We start from the raw sequence: 21266 nt of genomic DNA, 5'->3' as shown, positions 1-21266 counted from the left end.
TTAAATTCCATTTTCCTTAGTAGAGAGCTTCATGGCCCCTTTAAAATAGCAGGTAAGCAGCAGCGTTCAAGGATTTATGGTGGCAGACTGAAAGTTGAAAGCTTTATTGTCTAGCTCAGAAAATCACCACTATTTAATAAGTTGAGAAGAAAAAATAAATACAGAACTGCTCTTTGATTTATGTTGCCTTTTTATGTTAAAGTCTATCCTGTCCACAGCACTTGCCCCAAAATGCTGCAAAAGCGCAAAATCATGCTTTAGTTTTAATATAATTTATAGAACTTTCAGACCTTTTTTGACTGTTTGATATGTACGAGTTTGAAAACAGTATTAATATATTTCTCAGATGTGTGTATGTGTTCTGAGTTCTACAGTGAACTCGTTGATTTCTGTGTAGTAAGATGGCAGAGGGAACATGTTCCTAACATCTAACCGAGTCGCAAAAATAGTTCAAGAAAGGGCTGCAGCATGTCCTGTGCTGGGTGCACTCCTGGTTTTTGAACATTGTCAATGACCTCCACATTTGATACTTTTTTCTATGTTCGGTAGCTTCAGTAGCATGTGGTATCTGCAAAAATTATGCTATTTACACTTTTATAAATCCTGTTTGTTTCTCCAAGCTGGATAAGATTCTCCTAGGACATAATAATCTGATTTTGTTTTCTTGGAACCTAAGATGCACCAACACACGTGTGTTCTGTCAAAGTGGTATTTACCATCCTCCCAATATTCAGTTCTAATGAACTGAGGTTATCCTTGGTGCAGACTGATCACTCTTTCAAGCTGTTGTCTCCAGCCTTGAAAAGGCGAAAAACATCCAATGAACAGGGGGAGAAAATAGATCTGGATGTATTATTCTGTAACTCTCTTTGATAGATCCAAAGTTAGGTCTCAGAGGAGGGTTAGAGGCCAAACTGCTGCTTTGCCTATCACAATGACTCACTAACTAGCAAAGTAATTGCATTGATTATTGCACACCTACAGATTACAACAGAATATACCTTGCAGGGGGTGGAGGTTCTATTTTTTCTAAAGGTTTCTGTATAATTAATTTACCATAAGTGCTAGTGCCTTAGAAACATCTGAATCCTACTGTTAAGCATGGTCCTTGCATGCTAGTTGACCACTCCTACATGGGTTCAGTATTTCTCCTTGTATTTCTTGGGTGCTAATTGCCAGTGGAAAAAATCGAGTCATGTAGTCTGCTTTTGTTTTTAAATTGTCACTTTTTTTGTCTGTCTTTGTTGTGGGCATTAGGAGTTTGAGCAGCTGCATTTTGTATACCTACAGCAAAACAGCTCCCTTGTTAGGCAGAACATTTCATAAAGGATTAAGTGGAGCTGACTGAGCCATAGGGGACACTTTTGTCTCATAAACAAGAGGCTGATTATCAAGAGACTGTGCTTGTTTGTGGAAGAGGTAACTGAGCAGGCTTGCTTCTCTCTTGGGTGTCTTACCCAGTACTTTACCCCATAATTTCAGCATTAAGTCCATTTTTGTTCCTACTGCTTCCAGTTGAACTCAGTACAAGTTTGGGAGTGATGAATATTTTTAATAGAAAATGGGTTGCTACATTTAGCATAAGCAAGCCAGTAATAATCAGAGACAGTGGGGGAAATCATCGCTCACTGTCCATTCACTGGGTTAAGATTCAAGGTTAAAGTTGAGACTATACAACATCATGCAGATGGCTTTTAGATTTTTTTTCCTTATAAGCCCCTCAGTCTTGCATTGCAGAGAAAAGCCCAGGCAATGGAATATAAATAGTGTACAAAAAATTGCAGTAAAAGGTTGTTTGCTTGACTTAAATTCATCTTTCTGCTGCCTGATTTGTTGTGTAGTGCAGAAGTACCTTTTTTAGTTAATTCTCTTCATTCAGCCTGAGGCGTGAAGAGTTATTTCCTCAAGTTTATTCACTCAGCAAGTTTGCATTAGCACTTTCATTGTACGTTATTGGTAGTATTACTATACAGTATTAAAACCAAAAGCAGGTGATTTACTTATTGCTACATTCTGAATAGTCTTAGCTATTGGATTATGTTGAGCTGCCACATGTGTCTTACAGAAAGATAATCACATGTGATCTAAAGGCTTTGACACATTAAGAAACTCCTGTGTGTATCAGTACCATTCTACCTGGAGATTCAGAGATGCTTATATAGGGTAAGCAACATGGCAGACTAGAAATGCCTCATGTACTGGGATGTAGAGGTAGCCTCTGCAGGGAAAACTGGTTTTCTTCTTTTGACAGTATTTGTAGCCCTGTGTTGTTTATATTAGTCATTACATTTTCTCTGTTATTTTTTTCCCCTTCATTCTTAGCAGTTATGTTGCAGGAAAAAAAGTTAATTTTAAAGCAAAGCCCAGTCTTGACAGCAGTGTTGGGGAAGTTTGTCTCCAATTCCAAATGGACAAGTCTTGGACTAATGCGAAAACTGATATCAGAACTCTTTTGCTACAGATACAGGAGCAGTACTTTTAAATTTATATTGCTCTGATCTTAATCCAAATGTCTGAGAACTGTTTGCAGCAAATAGATAATGTAGAGACTTGCAAGAGAGTCCGGGATCTACAAAAGCATCTTTTGCTTTATCCTGTTAAATTCCAGGTTTTACTTGGCTGAAATACAAACTTTTAAAAATTACCAAACTTATGTTACAAAACCCAGCAGAATACTGATAGGCTTATTTGTGTTGCAGCCAGAGCAGGAGCAGCTCCCCTGACACCCCCAGCAGCCACAGAGCTTTCTGGAGCATGAGAGGGGAGCTCAGCTGAGCTTCCCTTTGTCTCAGATGCTTTCTCTTTAGCCATCTCCAGGCATGATGTGGGAAAAGGCTTCCCACACCACTTGGGGAAGTGGAGAAAATGCTAGGTTCAACTCCTTCCTCCTCACCACCTCTCCCAGAGCATCTTGCTACCCATCCTTCCCCGTAACAAGCACAGCATCCTGGTGATTGCTGTTGTTCAAGTGGCTTGGGCTGCAGGCTGATGTATCTGGTTTGGTTTTGACCTGGAATACACAGAAAAGGATTCCTAAAAGGATATTCTTGAGACTGTGAAGTCAAACATGTCACATGTAGAAGGTAGTTTGAAACCCTGAAGGTAGTTTGTCTATGCAACTTTAATTCGACTCCACTGGGTGTCACCCCTAAGGTACTACAGTGTTTCCCATCACTTTTTTTGCACAAAACTTTTCCATATTTGGGTGGATGGGAGACTGGGATGCATTTTTATGCATTAATGCATTGCATTAATTTGCTTTTTGTTTGGTTAAGTAGGTGAGAGAAGTAGTAGTAGCTGAAATTCAGAACAGAAGTGACAGCTTCATTTCACACCCACAGTGGCAGAACTATGAAAATGTGTAGTGTTTGCCATGTCTTAAAATAGCCATCAGCCTAATAAGGGAAATTTAATATGTGTTTTGATTAGAAATTGTCCTACCATCCTGAAACTTAGGACAATAAGGCCATGGATTTTGGATTGAAGTAGATCAGTCTTGTTCCATATGGATCTAAGTAGATGTTTCCAGGTTTACAATATATTGACATAAGAAATATGAGAAATAGTAAATACAGCAGTGTCTTCCACACCTGTTCCTGGGAGACTGAAAGGTGACATCAGGATAGCTATTAAATGTACGTTCCATCTGGAAGGAAGTCAGAAAGGAATATTAATAGAATAAAACTGTTCCCAATCTAACTTGAACTTCTGTGCTTTGTAAAGCAATTAGATGAAAAGTGCTGTAGTTATGCATAAAGATGTCTGTGAAGACATGGCATTGTTTAATCATCACTAATATTGGTTCCCAATTTACCCAGCTGAAAAGCGAAACAAGCCCATTTTCTAGCTACTTGAAATTTTTTTTTTTTTTTTTTTTTTTTGTAGGAGTTATTAGAGGCACAACATTTCTAAGGTAACCCACCAATAATGCTTATTTCCTAAACAAAGAAAAATAAATTTCAGGAATATACTGTAACTTCTAGTAAGATCAAGTTGAAAACAGTGCTTTGATACTTAGCTATTGTGCATCTACACTTGTTATCTCTATAGGATTCTAAGAATGTTTTTCTTTGTACTCCCTCTTTTTTTTCCAACCTGAAAATGTTATCTTGGAATAGGTGAGTAAAAATATTTCTACAAGACCTTTTAAAAATGTGGTTAAAATACAACACTACTTATATCAGTGACACTATGTCGGTGACACAAGTTAAGAGTGTTACTACACTTCTGTAGATCTTAACTTTATTTTGGAAAAAAAAAAAAAGTAATCATAACCTGTTAATGTCAATTCATGATTTTAGATGATGTGTGAATACTTATTTATAGCAAAATTTATCATCTAGTTAAAAGAAAGCTCAGAAATACAGGGCTGAGGTTTTTTTTATTGTCTATGGAAAAGTGGAAAATTTTTAGATAATTTAATATTAGTAAATAGTTGAGATGTTGTGTGCCACATCTTCATTTTGGTCACACCAGAATTTTGATATTTTATCATCTTATGATCATTATAAAATCTTAGGTAATTGGTGTAAATTAACATATGTAAAGTAAACGGTATCTGTAACTCATGAGACCTAAGGCATCATTAGTTATTTTTCTAATGCTCTAATTAAATGCTACATCAAAAATAGTATTAATGGTTTTGATTTATTTGTATATTATTAGATGTAAACATTTGTATGCCTCTGCCCCTAGGGAAGAGTTTGAATTAAACAGCTCTGTTATGTTTGCTGTTTGTAGACATGTCATGATGCAGGTGGTTTTCTGTTTTCAGGCATAGTGCATTATTGCTTGTTCTCTTCAGTATACTAATATTTTTAAGTAAATTTTGGTGAATTTGATCCAGTAAATGTCAGCTGTACGGGTCTGAAAATCAAGTGCATCATATCCCCTTTTGATTCTCCATATCCCTGTTTTCTTCTCTCTCCTCTTTTCCTTCTTAAAGTTCCTGGCTCATGACTTTTAATAATTTCTGCATAATCACTTCCCAGAGGCCAGCCCCTTAAGAAAGTCTTAGTTTGGCCATCTCAGAACATAAGCTGCTGAGGTCAAGACTTACTCTTAAAACCTTATTTGTGTTGGTCTGTCCTAAAGTCAATGAAGACACATTTTGTATATTGTTCTCCACCCACCAGAGAGGTGGAGAACTGAAAAGGTTTAACTTATCTTCCTTTGTCAGCCCAACTAAATCTGAATTCTCTGTCCTTTGTGTTAGCCTGGTTCTTTCTTAGGACAAGCATTGCCAAATGTGGCTGCCACCCCAAAAATGAGGGTGGCCCATGAGGTGGCTGCGATGTGGCCATGGCAGGAGGAAGCATTGGGGAATGAGTCGGGAGGCTGGGGAAGCAGCTGCTGGAAGGCCAGTTGGGCAAAGGGTGCTTGGGTGCAGAGGTTGATGCTAATGTGTTCACTGCTCTCTGGATGTTGTCCAGTGATGGAAAGGAGGTTGGGATCAAGACTTGTTTGGCACATGTGAGCAGGATCCTCCCGTGTGCTTGACTGTGTGCAATGGGACCCTTCAGATGCTGAAGGAGAAAAAATACTGAAGAACTTGCAGCAGATGAGAAAGGGGTTAAAAGCAAGTGTAAAAAGTTGGATCATGGTGTTTGGTGTCTTGAAATGAAGTAAGATTTTTCTGGAAGGCTTTAGTCACCTGGGAAAGAAGGATCGGGTAGGTGTGTGGGAGGCAATTTGCAGGCAAGTGTACTCCTCTGCAGTAGATCAGTACATTTTAATGAGGGAAGTATATTTGCTCCGTTTTATAGGATTTGCTTTGGACTAGAAGTCTGGAAGTCATTTTAAATAGACTGCTTTGAGATATAATGGTCAGGTAGAAATATTTCAAGCGTATAATATGGAAACCCTGTATTTATAACTTATTTGTAGGGTCTCAGAAGCTGAGCTGAAAAGGTTGCCTCTTTTCCAGGAGCTATTTTGAAGAGTAAATAAAGCTCACACAGAGGATATAAAACCAGAAGTGAAGTTAGAAACTGCTGTAGCTATGCAATTTTATTTATTTTTTTATTAACTTAATTATTTACATCTGCAGCTGTCTCTCTGTCCATCCCATCCCACAGGAAAGGAAGCTTTCACGCTCGCATCCTTCTCCTCTTCCCATCCCCTTACCGTAGCTTGTGTGGGGCTGAATGGGGCCTTTTTTTAGATGTGGGTTCCCCTCAGAGGTGGCTTTCCAGGCGTGTGGGAATTCCCAGTCCCTGGTGGTGAAGAGGGAAGGGTTGTCACATGGTGCTGGTCCCCCACACCTGCAGCAGTGAGTCCCTGTATGCAGAGCCATCAAAGTGGGTGGGAGAGCTGGGTCCTTTCGCCTCATTTTTTTTCACCCTGACGTTTATCCACAGCTCACTCCTTGAACTGAGAAGGCAGTGCCTTTCTTTGGCCAAAGGGCAAAGCAAGTGAGATGCATTCATCTGATGCCCTAAATATCAGTCAAGGCTTCAAGTTTAGGGAATGTTCTGTGTTTTCTGATACTTATCAATCTGACTTTTTAATTTATTTCTTTTTTTCATGTAGTCCTGCTGTCTCTGCTTTTTCCTTCCACTTGCTTAGTTTGATATCTTGTCCTTTCTTGAGCTTATTTTTGCTTTCCTTCTGCTGTAGGAACACAGAGTTTATAATAGCCATAGCCTAACTTCAAGAGGTGGATCTGCAGTGTTTTAAAGAATCGTTACATAAGTCGTTAAAATAACAAAGATAAAATAAACATGTCTTCACCAAGGTGAAGAAATAAATTCCAAGGGCAGTATAAGCATCTGCCAATCTCTGGTATTGCTTCCTCTTGGTGAAGGTTTTTTGCACCTGCTTTAACAGTTCCTTTTCTCTAAACTTTGAAAACCTTCTAAATAATGGATTTTTCTCTCTCTGCACAACACAGTTGAAAGAAAAAAGCATTTCTTGGGTTCTTAAGGACTTCTGTAGCCATGTTCAAAGCTTAAATAAACAATTTTCAGTAATAGTTGGTTCTGGAAATTTTGTCTTGCATTTTGCCACTCCCTGAAAATGTCAGCAGCAGGCCAGAGGCAGCTGCTGAGGAGTGGAGTAGCGGGGTGTCACCTTTTGGGGCACCTCATTGGGGTGGCATGAGAGGTTTGGAAACCCATATAGAGTAAACGTGAACTCACTGTGCTGCCGAGATCTTTTCTATGAGCTTTGTCTTTTGAGAGAAGTTTTTAATTTCAATAAGGTGTGGAGAGGGGCTAGAAAACAATTTCAGAAAGTCGTAGAATTCAGATATTTACACGTTTCAATGGGATTATAAAGCGAATAGTTGTATTACACCCAATTTACACAGAGCCAGATTGAACTGTGGAAAAGCCATTTGTTCGGTTTGGGAAATTTATGACTGACCAAAGGACTCTGATGATTTAGTAACCTTGTTGAGGAATGAGGAGTTTACAAATTTCTGTATTTAGATTGGCTTACTACTTGAACAATTTTATTTGAGGGAGGAAAGACTTGGTCCTGTAATAAAGGAAATATTAGTTTGTTGAACCATTCTGCTTTTGATTTTAGAAAGCTCTAGACTAAAAAAATCCAGTTACAATTTGACTTATCAGTAATGATATAACATGACCTGGAGTCAGCTTTAGGAACTGTAGTGTCTGAAGCTCTACAGCAGGCGTTGGAGAATCTGGCAGGCAGGGTCCAACCTACCACTCTGTGTGTTTGTATTTGATACAACTGAGCTGTGGTTTCACTGTCACCAAGGACAGCTTTAATTTCTCTTTCAAATAATTCTGAAATAAGTTTGCTGGCTCATATTTTTGGATTGGGTTGCCTGGGATAGCAGCTAGGAAAAGCCTGTTGTGCCAGGCGGCTGCGTGGAGGAAGCGGTGTTGAGCAGAGACTCTGAAAGTCTTGCAATCGAATTACTGAGTTGCATGAGAAAATACTAAGCAACGGAAAGTGGTGTTTTTCAGGAAAAATTACACAATCTTTTTTAAAGCTACAGACTGTTTTTTTTCTCTGGGAAGCTAATGTTTATAAGCTGAGCAGCTTCTTGCATCACGTTTATGCCTTTCCCCTGTCAGAAGCATAACATCAGTTAAAAATTAAATGAGCATGGTTCTACGTAGTATTTGTACTTAGAATAAATTTTCTCTGTGGACTGACATGAATTTTGAATACAGTCTTCAATACATAAAATGTACTGGATCTGTCAGCAGCCATAAGTTCAGTGTATTTTACTGCAATTTTGCCAATGAATGTTTTTTGCTTTTCTTCTTTAAAGGTGTAATTTATCATTCTGCAAAAGTATAAAGTATGATGGTTGGGGGAAGGAGCAACACATACAGATTGGGTATTGAAAAGACTGAGCAATGTTCTCTTATGTGTTACATTTCTGATTTTCAGGAGTTCTTTGAACATGCAAAAAAGCTCTGGGATGATGAAGGTGTAAAGGCATGCTTTGAGAGGTCGAACGAATATCAACTGATTGACTGTGCACAGTAGTAAGTATTTCTTTTTATGGAATTGATAGCCAAGAGTGTAGTCATCTATAACAAATCAGAAAATATATTAATAAGATCTACAGATTTTGAAATGCAGCAATTAACGTTAATTCTTTGCATAGGCTGAGAGCGTAGAGCAAAAGTGATTGATTTTTTTATTGTAGTTTGCCATTATTGTACCACTAAATATTCTGCCTCAAATATTTAACAGCTAATAAAGATGAGTATGAAAAAATCAAATTAAATAATTTTAAGTATCTCTATTGCACTCGAAATAGATTTGCATAAAACCATTTCAGTGGAAACTACTTAAGAAACGCAAAGCAATTCTAAGGAAAGTTCTTTGTGTTTTAAATTCTGAGACCCAGACAGTGCTGAAATCACTTTGTTTTCACATCCCTCTAAAGCTTCTGAGATTTTTACCAAACCGAATACATACTTGTATTGCTAATATATTTTCTGGGAGGGGAAAATGATAAACAGTATGTCATTAAAGACAGTAATGGAATTGGTATTCTCTCCTTCATACACATCAAGTGTACGTCGGTGTGTGACACAGTCATAATTCTTGAACACGTTCATCTGATCAGAAATGTTCTGAAAAGAGATGCATAGTATATTGTGAAGGTGCAAATCGTAGATAGAAGGTTCATGAATGAAAACAGATTAATCAGGAAGTAGCCATTAACACGTCAGGGCTACAAAACTCAGCTGTCTTTGGTAATAAGCAAGCTCTGAATTAGACTTTGACCAAAAATACACATTTCATGTGAACTGATATTGCGAAAATGTATACTCTTAGAGTTGCTATGTAATTTAAGGTTTTCAGAGAACACACTCTAGTGTGTTATGATTTGTCTAATTGGCATCATGGTCAGCAACAATGCCACAAGTCTGTTGTAGCACTCAGTGTTTTGTTTTTCTGTCCTCTCTGCTCTCAGTGTTGAGGCTGAAGCAGAGGAAAGGAGCTGTGTCACTAGAGGACTTGCCACGCTTCTGCTGCAATGGGGAATTTCAGTCCTGTGGGTCATATTTTCTTTTCCCTCTTTCCAGACTATTTTTGGGAAAGAGAAGGACCCAGTAGTGATTCACCAGCACATGGAAGCAAGGGAAAATTACATATGTGTGAGAAGGAACTCATATGACCTCAGTGGATTGAATTTAACAAAACTTGGGCATTTGCTGAGAGTCCAGATGGCTAGGAATGGAAGCTGTGGTTGTACACAAAAAAAAAAAAAAAAAAAACAAAACAAAAAAACAAAACAAAAAACCAAGAAAACTGTCCTAAATTGTGATCAGTGTATTCCCCTTGTGCCTTCACCCACCACCACACCATGGTACAGATCTGAGCTATGTTTGCTGAAAAGTCCAGACAGACTGTATCTATTGATACATTCAGATAAGGCATCAGACCAAGAAAACAGCAAAAATTATTTCAAATAAATGAATGTAAAACTTAGTTTACTGGTAACGTGTCCCCCAGTCCTGCTTTGGAAAATGGTGCTGAAAGGATCAGGCAAAAAAGGAAGACACAGAATTATTGTAGTAATGGTACTGTGCGTCCCCTTGAAAAAATTATGCCTATTTACAGTCCTTGACAAGGAAAAGAATGTTCAGTCTTGTGTTATGTCCAAAATCGAAACACAAATGGGGAAAAAATGGATGTAGAATGAAGTCCACTGTACTGAAACATAAAACAAAAAAGCTTCAAGTTTGTTGGATTTTTTTCTTTTTTATGTATCTTTCCTCCGTATGTTCTATCTGTCCAGTTTTTTCTGTATTCTGAGATTATTTATTATAGTAGTGAATACAATGCTTGCATACTTCCTCAAGGCACTTTATGAAATAGTATTTGATACTTATATATCCTTCGAGTGTATCTGTGCTTTCCAATTCATGATCTACCTGAGAATGTGACACCTAAGTGACTTACCCACTTTTACAAGCTTTCAGTCTTACAGCAGTCTTCAAACTTGGAAATAGCTGTATCATATGGTCTTAAACTACATCAGAGTAGATTTAGATTGTATATTAAGTAGTTCTTTACTAGGTGTGTGGGGAGACACTGGAACAAGTTGCCCAGAGAGGTGGTGGACACCCCATTCCTGGAGAAATTCAAAGTCAGGCTTGATGAGGCTCTGAGCTACTTAATCTAGTTAAAGATGTCCCTGCTCATTGTAGGGGGGATTGGACTAGATGACCTTAAAAGGTCCCTTCCAACCCAACACATTCTATGACTATGATGGATCTGATCAAACAGCCTTATTTTCAGAGGTATTGGTGATTTAAAATGTTGAAGTGTTAATAGAAAGAAGATAGTAAAAATACACACAACTTTTATCTCCCTCTCCATCATTCCTTGAAAATTAAAATCATACCAATAGGATCAAGGAAAAACAGATTTAAAAGTCGCTGTGTCTTTGCGGCACACATGTATTTATATGTTGTACAACACCACTATCTGCTTTACCCAGAAGAACCATTTCTGTCCTAGCATTGGGTGTATCTTATTCAGAGTGATGGGGTCGTGTCTGCCTTGTAACTGACAGAGCATGCGGGACTAGGTTAGAAATACAGTTCTCACATGCACATATGTTTTCTTATGTGTACTTAGAAAATCCTGTGAGAGTGCTGTCTCTCCAGCTTAGCAGGAGTGGATGGCATTTCTCCAAGAATCTGTCTGTGGTCATCTCCAATTTGGAAAGGAAAAAAAAAAAAGAGAAATAGTGTAATGCTGCTACACGGCACTTAACTGTTGGATATTGAAACATCTGTAGGGTTTTCATTACACTGGCTCTGGGAGAAAGCATCCCATGCCATGAGCTAAATCCTAATCTTTTACTTGATAGTGAAGGAAGAACATTATCAGTAGGTCGACACTAATATCTTTACTTTAGAAAAAAAGTAATCTAAAATACCCAACAAAATAAAACAATCCAATATGTGTTAAAAATATCATTGGTTTACAACTTGTGTGGCTGTCTTAAAATACTGAAAAGCATTACTAGCAAATTATAAAGTCAGCAACCCAACTTGCTGACTGTTAAGTGAGTTACAAATACAGTGTGTTTTGGCATGGTTTAATTTGGCTGTGGTATGGAGCCTCTGTATTTTTAAAACTTAACCTAGTTTTCTTTATTACTGTGGGAGAAATATTCTTCTTGAAACAGAGGTAGCAAAAAGACAGAAAGGCAAATGTTTTATCTACAATGGGCCTGAACTTTACTTTTCCTTGATCTTCAATGCCCTTTTAAATGACCAGGGTAGTGTTCCTTCACATGAGGATGAGGGTCAAACCTTATGGTCTGACAGTGGCAAATGTATCATAAACAAAGATCTTGCTGTTCTTTATCACTAACTACAAAGATATTTATCTGACTCTTGGAAGGGGAAGTATTGAATAGCTATCAAACATATTTTTTCCTTATTGACCTTCATATATTTCTTCATTATTAATATCTTAAAAGTGGCAGGTTATTGTTTTCCCCATCTTCTTATTTAATATTTCTTTCAAGTCAAATTCCAAGTTTAAGTTCAAAGAATTATATTTAATTTGAAAAGTTGATCTGATTTAGGTGCATCCCCATTTGTCATACCTAAATTTCAGCAGGTTGGTTTTATTAATGATGATGATAATCTTACACCTTGCTTTGGTTAACTTTAACTTATTTTATACTACTGTTACTACATGCATATTCATATACTTAATATTCAGCAAATTCTAGGTCTGTAGGGGACTTTCAGAGTGGTAATTAGTACTGTCGTTGCATTGAACTGTTTAGTCTACAAATAATAGACCAATATGTTCATTGAAAATTTCTTGTAATTCTGGGACAGTTTTCCAAAAGCTAAATATTATCCTATAAGATGAATGCAACTCCATTTTTAAATATTTCATTTTTTTTCATACTAGTTATCAAATGCACAGAATTTTTATTTTTAATCTATGGAAGAGGATCTGGAAACCAAACTTCTATGAATGTAGAACAGATCAAAACAAATAAAGGTACAAGTATGATGGCCTTAATTTTCTGTGGAAAAAAAACAACAACAAACCTTGAAAAAGAGTTGATGAGTTGTCTATGTGTCTTGTGTCTTCATAAAATTATGTAAATATATCTGGCAATGAGGAGGTATGACATTTCCTTTCATTTATTGTATACCACGAGGCAGAGTTATTGGTTGTAACCACCTGTTTGATGTTATACATGTAGGTGGATTGACTTCACCCTAATGCTGGTGAAATTATTTCTGTACTATACATCCCATTTCTTCACTGCAAACCACATTCAGTGTGCTAATTGTTGGCTGCTCTAGCAACCACAGAAAAGTTTCTGAAGTTACTTTTTGCTTGAAGATCTAACGTGTGTGCCCATGGACAGCAGTGAAGCTGAAGACCTTTGCAGTATGTCAGTCATCACTGGGGGATATCAGGCACTCCCGCCTGGTGATGTCCATCTGGTGTTTTGATAAAATAAGAGTTATCATATTTGTAGATATTCACCGTGTTAGTTGACTGGATAAAATTAGTTCATAGGAGATAGTTACAGTGCTTACAGACACTTTCTGGAAAAAGGTCGTGGGCAGAACAGGCAAGCAGAACAAGGCGCTTTTGAAAGGGAAGAAAAAAGGTAAAATCAGAACATCCAATTCTCTTTTTAGATCACACACAGCTTGCTCAAGGCATCGTTGTTAGAAAAAATAACTCCTTTTGAGTTTATCAGAATCCTCCACAGATTAATTTTGTCCCATTGCATTCAGACAAAGTAACAGTGTGTACATGCATGGGTGACCCTAGCTGGAAGAGCTGTACTTCAGCTGGCTGAGTTCCTCGTTGTAGGAAGTAAACCAAGTAGTTAGGAGAACATTGCTTCCCTCCAACACTTTGCCCAGGTTTGTCTATCAGTCTTCATTCCCTGGTAAAATCCAGCACTTCCGATATACTGAAGTGTGAAGGCCTAAATTGGTCTCAGTGCAAACATTTGGGCTAATAAAACTTGATTGTGCAAGTTCTCAGGAAAGCAAGCTAAGCCAAGGAAAGTTTATTTTATATTTGAACTAATATACATGGAAAAGACACACCTTGAGTTCTTTTTCTTATTTGTTATTTTATCTTGGAGAAGGATTTCAGCCACCTTCTGTGGCATCTATCCTGGTGTAAGGTGGATTCATTAAAACAATATATTCTTCATTTTGTTATGCACAAAATCAGCTTCTGATGTGAGAAAGCAGATAATTTTTTTTCTTAGCAGAAGCACTTCCCTTTCAAACTTTCTTTTCTTACTTTCCTTGTGGTCTCCTACAGATAAGGTTTAATTACTAGCATGATCATCCCTGAATTCCCTATTGCTGCCAGGGGTCAGAAAACCTGCCTTGGCATTATCTGCTTCTTTGACAGAGTATGACACTTCAGCCCAGTGTGTTGGTTATGTACACAGGCTACACACATGACTGTAAATAAATTACATTAGCACAATTCATGTACTTTCCCTTGGTGTGGCTTCATGATTTGGTACTTAATACTGCTTCTTCAAGGGCTTTTCCTAGAAGATTGGCTGGATCATACTCCAGATTGTAATTCTGCTAATATAGACAGGTCACATATAGGCTGCATTGGCAGCAAAATCTTTCCTGCAGTGCTCTCCAAACATCAGTTGTCAGTGAACCCAAGTCACCTGCAGCAGTGCTGTTGTTCTCAATATTAACCTTTTTGATGCCAAAGTCTTTATTCATTCCTGATTCTAGGGACTATGCCCTGCTTTGCATATGTGTTGCTGTGCAACCCATCACCATTCAGCTCTGTTGTAAGATGAAGAAAAGTAATCTCTTGGGCACCTTTGAGATCCGAGTTGAGATTTCCCTGAAAATTTTTATGACCTACTTAATATTTTGGATAAAACTGTTACTGATAATTGGAAGTATAGAATAGTGGCTGATTATTGCACCCCATTAGACATTCCTTATAAATATTTTATCATGTGTCTTTGTCAAAGAAGGTGCATGAAATTGGATGTCATCTGTTGGACCAGACTGATCTCAGCCCTGTCCCAGGTTTCTTTATAGCAACTGCTGTGCAGAAGTCAGATAGTAAGTAACTCACTGAAAGTCACCTAAAAAACAGAGACTTTCCGAAGCTGGATGGTAGGGGCCCCATAGCAACCCCACCCTCTGTTGCTGAAGGAACCAAGAAAAGTTTCCTCATTATTTATATTCTGCAAGTAGATGGCAAACAAGTTGCCAAAAGAATCTGACCTGAAGTGCCTGCGTGTAGCATGACAAAACTGCAACAGAAAATGTGAGCACAGTTACAGCTGAGTAAGTTTGGTTTCTAATTTATGCAGATGTATGGTCTGTGACACCATTAATCCAGCAATCAGTATTTACACTGGCAAGTAGCAGAGTTTGATAATTATAATATCTGCACCACTTAGGGGAAAAATCTTAAGGAACATTAAGTTTTTCATTTCCCCCCCTGGAGAAGCAGTGTGATGGTATGTGTGTTGTGACATCATTTGAGACAAAATCCATAATTATTTCCTTTTAATCTGCCGGCTTTGTCAAACCACCTGGGAGTGCTAAAGTGTATGACCCTGTGTTTGTAAAGATTTTTATGTCCTGTTGCTCCAAAACACTCCCACTTGCATGCTAACAATCCCAGTGCCAGACTAGGTTCTTGTTCGGACCATTACTCCCAGGGAGAGAAAAAGGAAACAGAGAGGGAAGTCAATCAGGTGACCTTGTGCATACCTTGGAGCATGACATGTCCAGCCTCAGATTTGCAAAGTGCTGTTTGGGCACTGATCTCTGCATATTTTGAAGACATCTTGGTGTCTGTGCATGCCTGAGAAGGAAAGGTAGCCCAGTGGAAGGGAAGCAGCCCTATGATACACAGCTTCTGAAATCATATTTTTGTTGTGGAAAGAAAGGGAGCAGAGGAAGAATGGGAACGAGGAGCTCAAGGAGTAGGGAGGAGGAACAAAGTTGTCCTGCATACTGGTGAAAGAATTGTGGTCTAAAGCTTTTTGAAGTCCTTTACACATGGTGGTAACATTGATTATGTAACATTGTATGACTTTGGCTTTGGATTCATGTTTGAAACATGCTTTTTATTGGCATACTAGACTCAGAAGGTGTCAAACAACTCAGAACCCCCTCTCATCTTTGCTTTTTGTCATCAATAAAATTTCTTTCCTCATAATGGATGATAATGTAAACCTCAATGTATGCATGATAAATTACAGTAAACATCCTGATTATAGGGTCAAGAGTATTATCTTTAAAAGCAGTGATTCTTTTTTGACTTGGTAAGTGCTTAGAAAATATAGGACAAGTACGTTTTACTAAGAAAAATGAGGAAAAGTATTATTATAAATGCTTCATTCCTCATGTAACTAAATTTTTTGTGGTGATATGGGAAAACTAGAATGATACAATTTCCTTCCATCTAAAGTTCTATTCTGGTTCATATATAAACAAGGCACTGTGATGATGAAGTTTCTTCATTTTTCATTAGATCTCTCATGATCACTTTCAAACTTGAAAAATTCATTACTTAGTTAAAAGCAGGGCTTTTTTTTTTTTTTATGTCATGAACAGATTTTTTCCACTTACGTGATTTTAACTATAACCCTTAACCAACTAGAAAATTTTTGCTTAATGGTATAAAAAAGGAGATGGGTTTATAATTGTGGAGTAATTACTTTATCCTTGCTGATGAGTCTTCTAAACAGAGCTGGTTGCCAGATAGGACAAAAGTCATTCTGCAGTTTGTAATGTTAAATTTTTCACTGTTTACCAACTAGTAGACCACATTCTTCAGGGGCAGAATTGAAGTTACTTATGATCTGGGAATTCTCTGAAATAAGTTTTTCATCTATTGCTGTGATTTTTTTTACTTTCTGTTGTTCCCTTTCTGCCCTCACTTATGAAAAAAAAAAATCTATCTTAATTTTGGTAATCAAAATGTGGTCATAATGTTACAGTACTGGTAGTCAGAAGTACAAAAATATGGAAGAAGCAGCAGCTGTATGAACCTCCCAAATACCTTTGTGTTTTCAATTTGTAAGTAGTGGTATCAAAAATTTCAAATTTCATTTTCAAAGAGCCAGTATGGCATATAGGGAGGTACCTGTCTGTTTTAGCCACTTCAGTTCACAAATACTTTCTGTAAATAGAGAAGACAAAAATATTTTCCAATTAAACAAAGAACAGATAAAATAGTTTACAAGCACAGCACTCCCACTGTCTTACAGAAATTAATATGACAGATATTTTTTCCCTGTTAACTAGTTACTATTGGTGAAGTCTTTAAGCAGCTCTAGATGGACTGCTCAAACATAAAATCAAAACATATCTTTTCCCATGCACTTCTGTGTCCTCAGTTTAAGGAAGTAATAAAGTCTAAAGACAAGCAAAGTCTAAAGACCAAGTAGAGTTATGGTACATTAAATTACACTTTGACTTTTTTTCAGATGTCTTATTCAACATTTCTGTTTTCCTTTGAAAAACACAGCAAAGATGAGTTTCTTCTGTTGAGGAGTTTTCCCTAGTCAGCAGTGTTTTTCCATTTTTTTCTGAGTGGCTGATGAATGGCTTTCTTAATTTTTTTCCTGACTGTTTGCACACACAGTGTAATAGTAGGTGCAGGACATGTTAGAGTCTAACACAGCAACTCAGCCCCATTTGGAAATATGATCCATTAAGCAAATTAGAGGACTGAAAAATAGATTCTGTCAGCTGAGCTTGTCTGCATTTACTTTTCTGTGTTATAATCCTCTATGTAATGTGGAGATATGTTTTTCCATATCCCTTCACCAGCCTTCTTTGGTTGTGTTTGCAGTGCACACTTCAGACCCTTTTAGAGCCTGAGCAAAAGCCTGGTAAAGAATCAAGACATCACACTCAGAATATGCCTTCTCAGAGCGTTAATAATCTTTAAAACAAAGAAAGAATATTCTCTTGCATTTATTACTAAAGAGGAAAAGCTGTTTGGTTTTTTTTTTTTTTTTTTTTTGCATCACAGCAGCAAGGACAGAAGTGAATAGGTACTGGCACAGGGCTGAGTCAGTGAACTGGCACAGTGGGCCTGTGTGGCTATTGAAAATGGCCAGAATCTGGGCTTCTGTGTACTAAGCTTGGGGGAAGGGAAGGCTTCTCTGAAGGACTTGGACTTGATGAAGGGACACCTTGTTTGAATTTTGTGTATTTCATATAATATAAGGTCTTTTTTAGAATGTATGAATGTAAAATAATAAAGTTAAAAAGCAGGCCCTGAAAGTTGCCTTAAAAGCTGTTGTCTATATAGTATGGATAAATGCCAAAAGAGAGAACCTTAAAATTGTGTATACTCTCTTATCAAGTCAAAGGAAGAGTTAAACTAAGCATCACTGAACAGGTACAGCTTAACTCCAGAAGTCCTGATTGTGAACCTGTGTTCAGCGTCAGCATCTCAAAAAGTCTCTGAATGAACTAAAACTGCAGATGTTGGTTATCTAGAATCTGCATGCAGGATTTATGAGTAGATTTCAGAAGGAAGTTGTAGGTCATTCTGTCAGTTCTGGTGTTATTTATATGTTCTTCTTGGTTTAGGACTCTTCCAGTGTATGCGTGGGAGAAAGAGTAAACTATGAGCAGTCAGCTTTGTTAAATTAGAGGGAAGGTTAAAGTCACTTATATTTACTCCACTTCTCCATCCTATGTCAATTGTTACAGATTTTAATTCAGTCTATTCATGTACAATTCATTGCCAAATGTATGCATGTTCTTGGTGGAAGAGATCAGCTGGTTAAAGAATAAGTTATCCTATTAATAAGCTTATCATTGTATAACACAAATGTATTTTAAAATTTTTCTGTGGGACTGGTTTTTTTACTATGCACTAGAGAAAAGTCCTTTCCACATTCTGTTGCCTTAAACCTAACCTACTGTTTACATAATAAATTCAATACAATATATAATAACTGTAAGTTGGATGCTTAAAAAAGAAGTAAGAGCACTGAAAATTCAATGGCAGGTTAACCTGGATACTGTCAAAGTACTCTACTTTTGGGGTTTTACTTTCCTAAAATGCCACGGGCATTTTTTTTTATTGGAGATGATCAGGCTTTCTTTTTTTAAGAAGACACTTTCACTCCACCAGATAAGGAAAAGCCAAGAGGAGTATTTCTTCCTAAAGGAACTCCTCACTGGCCAGACTCTGCATACATGGGCTCCTCTGTGGTAATATGTGTACACAGCCTTGTTTACTTTAGGATCTACAAGAAGCCAGGGTTTGGGTGGTGATGTTTTTCTAAATTAATCCTGCACCAACAGATTTGAAAAGAAGAAAGATGGTGGAATGCATTAGTTAAGAAATAAGAAAATAAAATATAGTTTTTACTGTGTTGAAAAAAATTGAAGGCTAAGCCACTGTGCTTGAAAAAGAAATTTTACACCCCAGACTAAACTAAAATAGAGTCATGGTCCTTGTCAGTTTGGTTGTAATCCCAACTTTAAGGTAAGTCAGACTGGGAAACTAAGCAGTTTAAGGATGACTCTATTTCTTGTAATTAAGATAAATTTTGTTCATTATAATACAAGACAACAATGATGCTGCCAAAATTTTTAAAAAGTTTATTTGACTTTAGTGAAACTGTTTCAGTTGTGTCTATTGTAAAGGTATTCTTTCTGATTTAATTAGAAATGTTTGTTATAATGGGGAATTCTTACACAAAGTTGAATTTGAGCCTAAATTAAGCAGTGGAAAAGAAAATATGTGTAAAATATAACAGTAGACTTCTTGTCTAATGGACACATCAAATAGTTGTCTTCCAGAATATAATTTCCAAAAGTTTATTTGGTCTAGAATTGGCTCAAAGATTAGTTTTTTTCCTCATTGTACTACTCTTCTGATGGCTACTCTAACTGTAATAAAAAAAAAAGAGAGACCATCTTAAGCAGTTATCATACTTAATTGCTAATCCAGGAAAAGGTGAATCTTTTAATCATTTGTTTGGTTTTTTCTGAGAAGAGTTTTCAGGTTTAGGTTGCTTTCATGAACATTGTGGGGGAATGAACATTGTGTTTTTCAGGTACTTTACCAGACTGGGCATCCCAGTAAAATTTAAGTACATTTTTCTGACCAAAGTCTGCTTTTATATTTTTTGATTCCATTTTTATCTCCTTTCCTTTTTTGTCTCTGTAAAAGAAGGCTTCCATACTTTTCTTCTCATTTAGAAGAATGTTTTGTGGATTGGGAACATTCCTGACAGTCTGGTGGTACAGATTTTTTGAAGACATTTAATGATCAGCATGGATTTAATTCTCTTTGGCTTCTTCTTATTTGCTGACACAACTATGTCAGACCTCCAGTTGCCAACACTACTGTAGCAATTATTTTAAAAGTTTGTTAAAGAGCAGTAGAGTGTTCAAGAGCACTATTGCCATTAGGGTTCATTCTATATAGAGCATGTACAAGTAAGCTCTGCTGGTAAAGCAACTTCTTTATCCAGAATTACTTTTTATCTTTTGTGACTTTGTTGGCCTATTACCTTACATAGTCAGAGTCTTAGAAACTTCTCTTTTTTGGCAGGTTTGCCATATCCTAGATTTTCTCCACAAACATACTGGAGTCTGTTTTGAAAAGCTTTTCTCTAAAGAGACAGATGCCAGGGAACAAACATTTTGCTACATTCTACTGAACTGGCAAGCCCAATTATGATGTGATCACAGTAAACTATAGTTCATTATATCAGCTTTGTACATTTTTTTTTAAATAGAGAGAGGGGTCAAATATTGTCAGTAGTTTTCCCCCAATTTCATTTTCTATTAAGAACTAGATGGAAGTCTTTTGGTTCTTGTGGAATTTTTTTTTTTTTTTTTTTTTTCTGTAATCTCTGTTATGCCCTGGTTACTTACCTCTTCTGTAGTTTATAGACACATCATGTTTAGAGGGTCTCACATCAAGGCTTGGGGTGGCTGTGATGAAGAGAAAGTGCAGAGTGCTCATCACTGTCTGTCAGTGCCAGCCAACACAGGCAAAAGTGTAATTTTTTGATTTGGCAATACTTCAAAAGTACTAATCAACAAATTATGTAAACAAATTGGCAAATGTGAGACCTCTTTTAATGCTTATTAATAGAAATCGGTTAATTTATTTAAAAATTCATCATTCTGTACCTCTGGCAAGAAGCTTAGCATCATATGCAATATATAAAGAATGAAAGGAAAAAAGGGAATATTATAGGTGGGTATTGATAATATATATGCAGGGTTTACAGATAGGGCAAAAATAATAAAACAGTAAGTAATTTTAGTCAGGGATGCAGAGTCAAATCACTGGACCAACACATAACCTTGCTAGTAGGTTCTTTTGTTTGTTTAAGACATTTACCTGTGTCCTGATGGAAATGAGCAGAATGGATATGGGAGGGTGAAAAACCACCACCTACAGTTCTGAAAATAAGCAAAGAGAAACTTTGCTAGGGACATCCTCTATTTCCTCATCATATGAAAAGCACAGTGCAGATGAGTGTTCAGAAATGTGTATAAATACATGGCTACATTCTGAGAAATTAGCAAACCTGCCTAAAAGGCAGTTACAGTAAACTAGATTGATAGAGACAATATCTTGAAGCTAACGGAGAAGACTACAAAAACTGAAATATAGAAAGAAATGCCTGTAGCAACAAAGAAAAAACATTCAGCAAAAGAAATAATCTTCTATAGACATTCTGTGGATTTCTTTAGGAAAGAATAGAAGGACAGTTCCAAAATATTTAATCTTCCAAACATTTCAGCCTGTGTGATGAGCTTAAATTG

At 37.0% G+C, this 21266-nt stretch overlaps 1 protein-coding gene across 2 annotated transcripts in view; it reads left to right on the top strand.

The window, feature by feature from the left end:
- GNAL (G protein subunit alpha L) overlaps positions 1–21266 on the top strand; it is a 193818-nt gene that overhangs the window by 127195 nt on the left and 45357 nt on the right. For both annotated transcript variants that reach the window (XM_071737111.1, XM_071737110.1), the window contains one exon: positions 8371–8468. In XM_071737111.1, the coding sequence (XP_071593212.1) occupies positions 8371–8468 (98 nt within the window). The remainder of the gene's footprint in view (positions 1–8370; positions 8469–21266) is intronic.

This window comes from Heliangelus exortis, chromosome 2 (assembly GCF_036169615.1).
Source record: "Heliangelus exortis chromosome 2, bHelExo1.hap1, whole genome shotgun sequence".
In the NCBI taxonomy this organism is placed as follows: Eukaryota; Metazoa; Chordata; class Aves; order Apodiformes; family Trochilidae; genus Heliangelus; species Heliangelus exortis.
This window is presented reverse-complemented; position numbering and strand designations above follow the sequence as displayed.